The sequence below is a fragment of the Trachemys scripta genome, chromosome 20, assembly GCF_013100865.1.
Source record: "Trachemys scripta elegans isolate TJP31775 chromosome 20, CAS_Tse_1.0, whole genome shotgun sequence".
Taxonomy (NCBI): Eukaryota; Metazoa; Chordata; order Testudines; family Emydidae; genus Trachemys; species Trachemys scripta.
The window spans coordinates 5,902,954-5,915,485 of NC_048317.1; the positions used below are offsets into that span (position 1 = coordinate 5,902,954).

The following is a 12,532-nucleotide window of genomic DNA, read 5'->3' on the forward strand; positions in this document are numbered from 1 at the left end:
TAAGCTGAGCAGCCACCATTAAAGACTTGCAGTTGAACTGCTTCCCATTAGCACTGGACTGAAACTACACTGCACTGGAGTTTACTCCCGTCTTTACATTTACAGGAACTGGGGAATCAAAAAGCGTTTCAGGGACTCAGCAGCTGGAGATTTCAGGAGGACAGAATCCCAGGGACTGGGAATCAGGACTCCTGGGTTCTATTCCCATCTCTGCTACCAAATTCCCACAGCGAGAGACACGCTTCACCTCCTCATGCGTCAGTTTCCCCCATGGGACTCGAGTGCTACATGAGAGGAATTGTTAGTTCTCCTGTTCCTGGTACAGATGGTTTGCCAAGGAAGAGGCGGGGAGGGAACGCGGCAGCGGCACAGGCGACAAGAGCGTCTCCAGTATGTTGCAAGGGAAAGTGGAGATAAACAAGCCCCAGCTGGCCAAACCAAATGTAAATACCTACACGTTCTCCGAGAGGGGCTGGGGGGGAGGGATTTACTCCTCCGCTAAGGCGCTGATTCGATGCTAAAAGCGCTCTCTGGAACGAGAGGAAAATCAAGAGCCAGCAACCCCACCAGCCTGACTTTTGCTGCTGGAGTCATGCTCCATGTCTAATGGGGAAGCAGTTCATCTGGAGCTGCACTCTGCCAGGAGCAATGAGGGTAATTAGCAGCTCAGTTTCTTCCAAAGCTAAAAGTTCATCTCATAATTTGTGTGGCTCCCCCCCCGCAGCCTCTGCTTTTGGAAGATAAATTCCAGGCACAGTCTAAGGCCGCTTTCTCCTGCTGCTTCCACGGGTTCAGAGCCTGGGAAACCCTCCCTTCGGGCACAGCAAGAACCCCCAGTCAAAAGTCTGCAACCCTGCAGAGCAATGGCAATGCATCCAAAAATCTCATAGCAGGCGGTGAGACCCAGGGTCACCACAGCCTTGCTGTGAATACCAGAGGGGAGGAGAAGACTCCCTTTTTAAAAGGGGTGGCCCCTGCCCTCGGACTGAGGTGGTCAACCACCTCTCTGCTGCAAACCCTTGAACACTGGCCAGTTGGAGAAGACAACCCCTCTCCTCTGAGGTGGAAGACAGCAGAGTTTTCAGGATGTGGCTGGGCGTTTCTGCCAGAAGACTCCACGAGCATTCAGGTTTCAAAGGCTAAGAAGCCCCGATGCCCTGACCCACACTCACTCCTGCAGCTGAAAGAGCGCTGGGGGCATTCCGCTTGGCATCCTTCAGGTGCTGTGCCGAGGAAGCACTTCATGGCCTGCACCAGACCCACCAGCTGGCACTAAAGAGCTTCATCAAGATTCTAAGTTTCCTGCTGGTGGCCATAAAAAAAAAGCAACATTTGTGTTAGAGACTGGTGGGGGAAGGGTGGAGAATCTAAATTCAGACCATATGCTAGTCTCCATCCTCCTCCAATACTGGCTAAACCATCAGAGGCTCTTTACCTCGGTTAGACGTCAAGGCAGAGGGAACAAAGACAATGGTAACTGGGAGCGACTTCCACAAACTCCTCACCTACTGCTGAACACCAACAGGGCTTGTGCAGACATCTCAGAGTTCTGGGCCTAAAGCAGGATCAACAGAGCTGTCTTACAGCCCCCCACAGGCTCCGTGTTAGAGGCAAGCCATTGGCCACTCGCAAACTAGCTTTCTTTGAACAGAATGCAGGGAAGTCATATCCATGCCCAAGCCTTGTTGGCTTGAGTCAAATTGCAGCTTACAACTAGGACTAAGCGTGCCTGGGATCTTCAGAGCACAGAGTGCTGTCTGCTCCTGCAGGCGCACGGATCTGCTTGATGCCATCTCACAGGTGTGTCTAAGCCAGGGCCGCTGTTTAAAATGCTACCCACAGGAAGTGACCTGGGCAACGAAACGGTCTCTTTCAGATAGATGATTTGGTCTTTCAACCAACAGGGGATGGTAAGGAGCTCCCGGCTCCGTGGGCAGCGGCTCAAAGATCCAAGTGCAATTTCCCTCTTCCCCACCTCTTCAAGAGTTAACGTTCCTCTCTGCCCCACAGCAGACTAGCTATCCCCAGGAAGCGAGAGATGCTTTTCCCATCCACTCTCCTTAGGGTACTTCGGCAGCTCCTTCACACACGTGTCTTGTAAATCCCAAGCAGGTTTCATAGCACGTCTCTTGAACTGACCTTCAGCTATTCTAACAAGAGCCTCCCTCCCCGGCATTGGCAATAGGAACTCATCTGTGCTATTTCTCAACATTAGCTTATCTGCTGGCCCTATTTGTCTTTGTAACCCCCTCCCTTCCTCCATTGCAATGCTGCTGGGCTCGTGGGACTCACCCCCAACTCTAAACCTCAGGTAACTGCTAACCAACCACAGCATGGCTGCTCCTGAAATGGTCGGAGCTGGTATCATACATAGGCTACAGCCACTAGAGGGTGCCATCATCCCACACTTGATCAGGGTCTGCTGGCCCAGTCGGCGGAGGGGCAGTGGTATGAACAGATATTGAGTATTCTCCTATAGCTAGGATATGTTGCTATAGCAGCGATGTCAAACACATGATGGTGGCTCAATCCAGATCCACCACCACAGGCTGGGCCCTCTGCCACTCCCGTGCAAGGCAGCTGTGCATAAAACCCTCCATGCACATCAGCAGCTACCAATGTGGACGCATGGCTGGCAGAAAGTCCCAGCTGAAGGATGCTCAAATGGAGGGGGACTCAGGCGACGGGTACCCCTGCTGCAATGTTCTACAGTGCAGTGGAGCCAGCCAGTGCCTCGGTTTAGCTGTCTGTGAAACAGGGATAATACCCACCTCACATGATTGTTAGGACTCATTTCTTCATTGAAGATGAAAAACACTATATAAATAGCAAGTGTTTTTACCCTCTGCCTGGCAGTTCTTCCCTCAATGTAGGAAATAAAGCAGACACAGCCATTCTCGGTGTCTTTCAGTTCATTGGCCCATTAAGGCAGGGACTGTGTTATGTGTTTGGCTCAGCTCCCCTACAGCACACTTTTATAGCACCATATAAAAGCGATCAGACATCTAGCATCTGAGTGGCATGGAAAAAAGCTCCCTTTGCAGACAGACAACCCCTTGTGAGCTCAGAAGGGGTATTACCAACTCTCGTCAGTTTCATTTTAAATCAATGCTGGGAGAGCATTTTAAGTAGCGCAGTGGGAGAGAATTGTGCTGGACTGCAAGGAGGCCATTCCTTCAGCAGGGAGAAGCAGGGGGTTTTGGGCAGGGAGTAGCAGAGGTCTAGAAAGTCGCTACAAAATCTAATGGTATCTTGTCCCAGCCAGATTTTTCCCCTCCTCCCTATAATTTGTGCAATTTGGGGCATTCCTAAGGACAAATAGTGGCTCCTCAGAAGTATTTTTATGTTCCAGGACGAAGAGGCAGGCGAGCCAGAGGCAGTAATAGCATCCAGAGGAGAATAAACTGCACACCCCAATTCCCATCAATTTGAACCCTGCCACCACACAGATCTCTTGAGGTCTGTCTACACTTGAAAGTTAAGTGGATTAAGGTAGGGTGTTTAGCGCAGTAACTCCCTGTGAACAGCTCACTATGTGAGAGCGGCCAGATGTGGAGTTAATCAGAACAGCGAATCGGGAACAATTCCATGTATAGATAAGCCCTTAGTCTGGGGCCTAGTCTACACACACAAGTTGGACCACTAACTGTACTGCTATAGTTAACGCAGTACAGCCCCACTAGTGTGGTTGCAGTTATAGTAAGAGACAGTCATACTGGTGCAAGCTATACCAGTGTAAGACGCTTCACAGGACTCGGGAAGGGGAATAAATGACACTGGTATAAGGAACCTTTCCACCAGTATAACGACATCCACAGAAGGGGTTGTCCTGGTAAAACTGTATCTGTTTAAAACAAACAAACAAAAATCACACCCCTAGGAGACCTAGTAAGACCAGTACATAAATTGTGTAGAGCAGGCTCTCCTACTGGAAAAAAGAGTCCCAATTCTGCAAGTTCTCTTGACATCTTTGAAGGTCTGAGTACCATCACCTCCCACAGCTGAAGGCCCTACCTTTGAAAGTGATGACTGCTTTGGGGGTAGTTCCGGGCCACAGGAGCCACCACAGACAATAAATGGCAGGAGCGGCGTTGAAAAGCTTTGTTCTGTGTTTGTACAGCGCCTGGCACAACAGGTCCTGGCCCCTAGGCACTACTGCAACAAACAACAACGATAATGCACATGGCATTTTATTGCAGTGATTTTTCTAAGTATAAACTGTTTACTGAAGCTTAAAGCCCTTCATGATTTTGGCCCCTACAAATGAAAACAAAAACTCAAATACACATTGGCAAGAAAAGGGAGCTAATTATCCTGTTTGTCACTTAAGTCAAGCAGCCCAATTTCACACTGCATAGGAACCGTGCACTGGATAGGACTCAGACATCAAGCTATGCGTCACAAAAGAACAGGACTCCACAGTGAGAAAAAGGAAGTGTGGGCAATGGTTCTGTTAAATGCTTAATCTTTGGCAAGGGAGTCAGGTTTGAAATGCCAGCACTCGGGCACAGGAATTGGAACAGCTGTCAATACAAATGCTGCATCACTTGCCGCTTTGGAGACTAAGGGGCGTACGAGGTAAGATGTCACTAAGCTACTGTGGGGGAAACAAGGAAGCAAGCCCCATAAGGCCGGCTGAGGAGGAATAAACGTTTTCAGATGCCGGACAACTAGGACAGCATCCTCCCAGGGTGGCAGGAGAGCACAGTTTGGGGACTGAAGTACAGTTTTATCAACTGGAGACACAGCAGCCATAGCTGTTTGGCTGGCAAGGGCAGAAAACATTTTTGGTGCCTCCTGAGTGACAGAGGGAAAAACGGTAGCCAATCAGAGCTGAACAGCACAGCAGGGCAGCCCCCCACAAAAGTTGGTGCCTAGGGTAACTGCCCTTGTCACCCACCCCTAGAACTGGCCCTGACCCTGGCAGGAGATGAGGGGCAGAGGACACTTGTTCTCCTGAAAAAGAGTTACCATACAGTGTAATTTACAATGCTGGCCTTCCTTTTATGTGGTGTGCCCCCTGGTGGCAATATAATGTAACCAATGTTTTTGGCAGGGACATCTAAATTGTTTTGTGGACTGGAGATTGCAATCAAAGCGACTGACAGCAGGGCTTCTGCCATACGTGTTCACAGCCCGATTCCACCTGTCCATGTTGCTCCCTCGTTCTCAGGCACTTCACATTGGTTACACAGTGGGGAGACTAAATGGAATGGGTTTATCCTGTCAGAGGACCTACATATCCAGGCGAGAGGGGCTGATTGATCGCTCCCGGTGACTTGTTTCCAGCCTTCCCTCGCTACCCTCAGGCAAAGAACCGTCCCAAGGTGTCACAACATGCGAGTCGCAGCCATCGTGAGGAAGTCTTCATAGCTGAGCCGCACGCTGCCTACCCTGCCGGTATCCTTCTCCTGGAAAGCGTCGGTGATGCTCTGGAGCTGGGAGCAGAGCTGAATGAAGCTATCCAGCTGGATGGTGGAGTTGGAAGCCCTCTGAGAGTAACGGGCCAGCAGCAGCTGGGTGAACTGGGGGCTCAGGTTGTACCCCATCTGGGACAGAGCTGGGAGTAAAGAAACCAAGATAAAATAAACCCCTCGGGCGACGGACCCCTTCCCCTGGGGAGATCAGTCCAACCTCCCCTCTCAGAATATGCAGAGGCCTTTCCCCTCTCTGATGCCAGAGTGCTGTTTAAAAGCACAGCTGATCACAACGCAGGCAGTGCTTTCCGAGTGCTAGCAATATAAACTGAGGTGCAAGTTCCAGATCCTCCCCTTGCCTCCCACAGACAGTTAAATCTCAGCAGCTCATCAGATAAAGTGGGCCTTTAGCGAGGTGCCATCCAGGCAGAGTTATTTTGGGGAGGCGGAAGGGGGCAGAGCATTTCCTGGAAAAAAAGCAGCTAGTTTGCTCTGACACCTACAGCCTTCGGACTAATGCACACACCTGACAGGTAAGAGTCACGGCAAAAGGGGATTGGCTGCACAGCCTCGGCAGCCACGACTTCCGAGTGGGAGCCTCTCCACGTATCAGAGGCAGGAGCACAGGGATCTGCTGGAACCACTCCTGCTTTCCAAGCACAGGGAAGCGATAGCCACAGAAGGTGTAACTGCACCACTTCCATGGAGCCCACTTAAAGCTAAACAAGCACAGTGCATTCATAACACAGCGAATGTAGCTGTCACACTGCAGGAGGCGACGGCTGGAATTATTTAAGTGGGAGACAACCAAGCCAGGACCGAGCTGTTGATTTGTCCACCATTGCCTTGAACTGACGCAACTGAAGCAGTTGTCATACAGGTTTGGACACAGCCCCCTGACCAGACACTATATGGTTTCAGAGAGCAGCTAGTAGGGACAGGAACCACAATGGGTACTGTGCAGTCATGTCTGAGGACGCTGCCACCCGCTTGCTCTCCACAATCTGCCCCATTCCCTCTCGTCTCACCTTGCTGCAGCTCACTGAAGTTGATGGAACCGGACCGGTCTCTGTCGTACTGCTGAAAGAGGTTCTTCCATTGCTGGATGAAGCGCCACAAGGCCGAGAACGCAAAGATATCGATCCGTCCCGACTTCGTTTTATCAAACATGTCTGCCAAGGAACCAACAGCAAGAGCAGGGCCGTGAGGGATGATCCAGAAAGAGCGCCATGCACATCTACAGAGCCTCCCATCAGAAGCTCTCAAAGAGCTTTACAAACATGCCACATCCCAGGGAAGTTTGTCATTCTGCACTGCTCAGATGGGGTTTGGGAACTTGCCTAAAGGCAAGTCTATGTTACGGGACTTAATCGACCTAATTTTCGCAACTCCAGCTACGTGAATAACGAAGCTGGAGTTAATGTAGCTTAGGTCAAACTTTTGTGGTGTCTACACCGCGCTGGGTCGACAGGAGAAACTCTCCCGTCAACTTACCTTACGCGTCTCATTTCAACGAGGTACCGGAGTTGATGGGAGAGCGATCTGCGGTCGATTTAGTGGGTCTTCACTAGACCCGCTAAATCGACTGCCTGTGAATCAATCGTTGCAGCATAGATCCTCGGTAAGTGTAGACATGCCATGAGACCACACTGCCACCTCCCAGAGCTCTCCCCATTAGGAGCTATGGAGCAAATCTAATCACGGGAACAGAATTCATAATGGGAAAGCACTATACTGATCAAAATGTTGGTATTTATATTACGGGTCCTTCAGGCAATGGCATCAAAACCTTTACCCTCAGGGTATCGCAGCAAGCGAGGAAACTGTTAGGAATTCAGTTTGCCATAGCAAGCGGTTTGGATTTTTCTATCTATCCTTTGTTTGCTGCCCTCCTTAACAGTCAAACCATCCTTAGAAAGAGGAGCTAGACACACAGGACAATGGGCGGGGACTATCCTCAGCTGCCATGCAGCACTCAGCTTGTCGAAGTGCTAGACAATCAGCTAGCTTAGGGCATTACAAAAAACTGCTGGGGAAGTTCCAGCTTCCAAGACAGCATAAGTTGTTGCACTGTGAGCTTCGGCTCCAGCGTCTTCCTCCTCTTCTGCTCTTCCAGTCTCTACCAAGTGGGGCATGAAGGTTTGCCCAGTCCCTCCCAGCTGCCATCCCTAATCTGAAACAATCAGCCCGCCTGCCATTCACATCCCTTTTGCGAAGTAAATGTTTTGCCAAGGGGGGAAATACACGGCTGCTGTACACTTGACCTAGGATTCACCCTATTAGATCCAAATTCAACGCACAAAGAGCTGGATTTTTTCCAACATTACAAAGCAACCCCCGCAGAGTTCAGCACAATATGCATTGTCTGTTCTAGTACAGATTGCAGCTCTTGAGCAATTTGAAGGGGAAAAAAACCATCTGGACTCACTTATCATCATAAGGCAGGTCTCATCATTAAATGCAGACCAGTTGGAGTTGACCAGGGCCTGCTTGAGTTCTTTGATGGAGATGTAGCCACTGTGATCAGCATCCACTGTCTGGAACCAAGAAAAGGCCTCCGGGTCCACGCCGGGTGGCATGTTACCTGTCAGGAGGAACAGGATAAAGGCTCAAGCAATCCACTAGAGAAATGACAGCTTGCTAGTCACTAAGCAAAGCAGCGTTTGTCTGGACCTAGCTAGACCCTCTTCACCACTAACTGCTGGGAGTCAGCACAGGAACGCTGCAAACAGCCAGACAGCAAGTGCGGAGGGACTGGTTACAGCTGATCGGCCACAAGGAGAAGCTGAGTCAGCTTTTCCAGTCTAAATGCGTTTTTATGGCCACGTGATCTAGCCTGTGGAAGCAGGTTCATAATGGCCGGAAGTTGGCATGCAAGGTCTTGTCAAAATAGAGAGAAGCAAATTAGATCTCTTCAGCTGGTTTGTAAATGGAGCGCAAACAAATGGAAGCTGGGGCCTTTCAGCAGGATAAACCCAACCAGTTTCAGGGGAGACAGATGCGCGACTATCAAGTTTTATTTCTACCGTTTGGGGTTGCAGCTTCTTCAGCATTTTTCCTCCATGTTGGAGCCTTAAATAATGAACGCGAACATTTTTTCTGAACAGCAGTTTAATTGAAATGAACGATTCAGTTAAATGCCACAGCTCCCATTCTGCTGGGCAAGGCATATTGTTGAAGTGGCCCCCAGACATATTCCCCAGACCTTTGAATGACAGTTAGCACATGTCTAGGCCTTGTCACCTGAAAGGTTCTTTACAAACAAACAACCACCCTGGGAGTTTGGTCATTACCCTCATTTTACAGCTGGGGAAACTGAGGTACAAAGCGGTGGAAGGCTATTCCCTTGGCCAACTGGGTGTCGGGGTCTGAGCTGGTGTTTGGAGTCAGGAGTCTCCGGATCCCTGTCCTGTGCTCAGAGCATAACTCTCAGCTAAAGGAAAGTGCCATGTTAGCACTGTAGCCAACATCTTCATTTAAAAACAGCCTCAAGTGTTTGCTTAAAGATAACAGCACGGCAGCTAGCACTGGGGAATCCTGGCAGCAGGCGGCTGCCTGGCCAAGGGGAAAGGAATACCCATCTTGGAAACCTCTCAAGAACCCAAAGGACGGCAGCTTGCTAGTTACGACTGCACCCCCACATGCACACGGCCTTCCTCCGTCACTGAAGGCAGCCAACTAGCATTGCGAGATGCTCCATAAGCAAGTTTATGCGAAGAACGAACTGCTCCGCCAGCACAATGGAGAACACGTGCAGGGAGGCGGGATCATTCCATCACACACTTTTCTACTCACCAGCAGGAGCCCCGGCTCCATAGGGTCCTGGCTGAGGGGCACCATAGGGATTGGTAGATGGCTGCCCATAAGGCCCTCCTGGGGCTGGGCCTCCTGCATAAGGTCCCCCAGGAGCTCCAGATGGTGCCCCGCCTGGGGTGGGATGCCCATAAGCCCCTCCGCCAGATGGTGGCCCATAGGGGCCTCCAGGTGCTGGGCCGCCATAGGAACCACCAGGCGGCACCCCACCTCCATACTGGCCTCCGGAATAGTAACCGCCCTGCGGGGCGCCTGGGGCTGGCCCTGCTGATCCGGGGTAACCCTGTGGGAGGAGAAGGGGGAAAATAAAGGACAGGTTGACAGCCCAGAGAGAGCAGAACACACTAGAAAGCACAAACAGCCGCTGCAAGGGGCCAACCCCCGAGAGCCCCCGGTACAGCTGCACATACAACCAGCAATCCTCCAGACTGCTCGCAGCACCCCCTCCTCTTGGCTATACAGCGTGCCAGCAACTCTGGATTACCAGAGTTTATAACTAAAATCCTCCAAGACACGGACTCCCCCTACCCAGCTTCAGTTGAGCCCAAAGGGAAGTTTTTGAAACAAACCCTGTTCAGCAGGGTAGGGAGGGGGAGAGAGCACAGGGCAAACACTAAGCAATCAGCTAAGTAAGCTGAAGGGACCTTGAAGACCCCGATATGGTAATTTAGGGTTAAACTGGATTATCTGAGGCCTACACTCCCACTGGGCATTATTTTAGGGCATTTGGGGAGTGTAAAGCATAGAGCGAACCAGCCCAGCAGCTTTTCCTGCTCTGGGTTTTCCCCCAGAAATACCAGATGTAATGTTCTGCACGGGCATGACGTTCTCTGTAACAAACCGTAGCTGCTGTCCCATTCAGACCAGGGCACTGCAATCCTGGGAAACCAGCTCCCCAGGAGTCCTGCCATCCTAGGTTCCCTGCACAACCCAATACAGGTAGCTACCAGGACTGTAAATTGGCCTTCTCAGAGCATCATCCGACAAATCCTTCGTGCTACACCAACAGGCGTGCAGTAGTGTTAAGAACACCACACAGCGGGTCAGACTAGAACACGCCGGAGGCCAGTTGGTAAGAGTACTGCCCAGCATGAGAGAGTTTACGTTTGGATTTTCAGAAGCTCCTAAGACAGCGAGATGCCTCGCTCCCACTGATGTTCCCAACTCCCTTCAGCACCTTTGAAAATCCCAGTTTTCACGTTTGTGACAGTTGGTGGCCTGACAGCCATGGACCCCGAACCCACAGACCTGGTACAAAAGCCTAACACACCCTGCTCTTCCACCCATGCGCTGTAGCTGCGACCTGCAGGAGTCTCCTCTAGGGAGAAGGGCGGAATTTAGTCTCCAGAGTCTAATTCAGTCTTTGGTTTCTCGGCCACCTGGGGAGCCAATCAGTGCTGTTTTTGTGATGCAGCCACCTGCCCATCAGGCACCAGGCAGAGACCACAACAGAAGGGTTTGTACCTGTAATCCTAGCTGAGAAAGACTCACCATGTAAACAACAAGGACCTTGCACCTTCATGGGAAAGGTGAATCCTTTTAAAGCAGCCAAAAGTAAACCCCCTTCCTTTCAGCAATGAGCCTTCATTAAACCAGACTCTTACCTAGGTTTGTCCACACACAAAAGCCCTTTCTGAAAGGCAGGTCCCTTTAACGTGTCTCAACCTGAGCCCCCCCAAAATGGAGGCAGCCAAAATCACTCGTCGCTTTTGAAAATCTTGCCCTTTTATACTCTGTTCCCTCCTGCTACTGCACCGGGCACCAACTAGGTGCTGTTGTCCATGCCAAAGGCGGTTGCATTTTAGTGGCACTGCTGGAGTGTGTAAAGCCCTTGGGATCTTTTGGGGCAAACAGCAATTGAAAATTTCAGTGGAAGGCGCCAAGGCTGCCAGCTGTCACAACATTTACACCGAGGGGACCTTTAACGGGGAAGCCCAGTCAGCTTGGGGGCCTGTGAAACAACATTGTAGCGCTGTGTTGTGACCTTCTGACAGAGCCACTTGGGGGCCTGTTGAGTTTTGGGACAGATCTGGTTGGGGGGGGGGGGGAAAGAGGCAGGGGAGCAGACATGTTAAATGGTGCTGACATCTGAATCATCACCCCCTCCACTTCCACCCACTTGCCCAAGCACCTTGGTGCCAACACACCCTGTGTTGCCCCCAGAGCCACTCTATCAGTCCCCACTCTGGTGATAGCACCCCCCTTGACACCAGCCTAGAGCCACCTGCCATGCCATCTGGGTGACACCCTGCTATTGTGGCTCCACTGTACCCCAGGCTAACCCCCCCAGCACCAGCCCCCCTTCTGCACGGGCATCCACGACTGCCCCAATGCCACCCCCCGGCCCCAACCTCACGGGCCATCACCACCCCCACCAATGGCACCTCCACCACACCCCACCCCCCTCCTACACTGCCCCCCAGCCCCACCACTCCCCCGCACTGCCCCCCAGCCCCACCAATGGCACCTCCACCACCACAACCCCCTCCCGCCCCGCCCCCAGCTCTCCCAGAGGCTCCCGGGCGGGGGCTCGCAGGGGCCGAGCTGCCAGAAGCTCCCCCAGGGCCGGGCCTGGCCGCAGAGCCCCGAGCAGAGCACAGCCCCGCCCCGCGCGCGCTCACCTGCCCGTACTGGTAGCCGGCCATGGCGTCCTCGGACCGGGGGAGCTCGCCGCCTCCGCCCCGCCCGCGCTGTGAGCGCAGCTTCCTTCCCCGCCCTCCGGATTCGCTGATTGGTTGCCGGTCTCTAAGGAGAGCGTCGACTGGCTTCTACTGGATGTCAGTCAGGTAGCTCCGCCCAGAATGAGATCATGTGACTGGGGAGCGTGGGAGGGGCTCTTAAAGGGCCAGCAGAGAGTGCGCCCTTAGGCTGAGCTGCCTGCCATTGGCCCCGCCCCCTCAAACCCCGCCCCCGTCTCTGACCCCATAGCCCTGCCCCTGTGCCCTGCCCCATCTCTGGCCCCAGGGCCCTGCGCCTGTGTCCCACCCCCTGTCTCTGGCCCCATGGCCCTGCCTCCTCTGCCCCACCCCCTGCCCCTTGTTGTTTGCCCCATGCTCTGTCCTGCCTGGCCCAGGCCCTTGCCCCAAATCAATGGGTTATTGAAGGGATCCTCCCTCCTCTCTGAGTTAATGGAGGAGCTGGGTGGCCAGAGACCTAGTGCTGGGCCGGAAGGGTGGGGGGCAAGGATGACTCCAGCTGGGAGGGCGTCTCCATTCAGTGTGTTCCCTCCTCTCCTGCTCACCCCGCCCCACGCCTGGCTCTGCTGCGCTTACACCCTCGCTCCCTCTGGCAGCATCCGATCC

The 12,532-nt window shown here is 52.5% G+C and overlaps 1 protein-coding gene across 1 annotated transcript; it reads right to left on the reverse strand.

Moving 5' to 3' along the window:
* Window positions 1-4,173: 4,173 nt before the first annotated feature.
* Window positions 4,174-11,959, reverse strand: PEF1 (penta-EF-hand domain containing 1). The gene is made up of 5 exons (XM_034754246.1): window positions 11,852-11,959; window positions 9,213-9,513; window positions 7,846-8,001; window positions 6,446-6,589; window positions 4,174-5,560 (listed from the first exon to the last, which is right to left on the reverse strand). Exons 1-5 carry the CDS (start codon window positions 11,873-11,875, stop codon window positions 5,331-5,333), a joined length of 855 nt encoding a protein of 284 aa, XP_034610137.1. The 5' UTR covers window positions 11,876-11,959; the 3' UTR covers window positions 4,174-5,330.
* Between the last annotated feature and the right edge of the window lie 573 nt (window positions 11,960-12,532).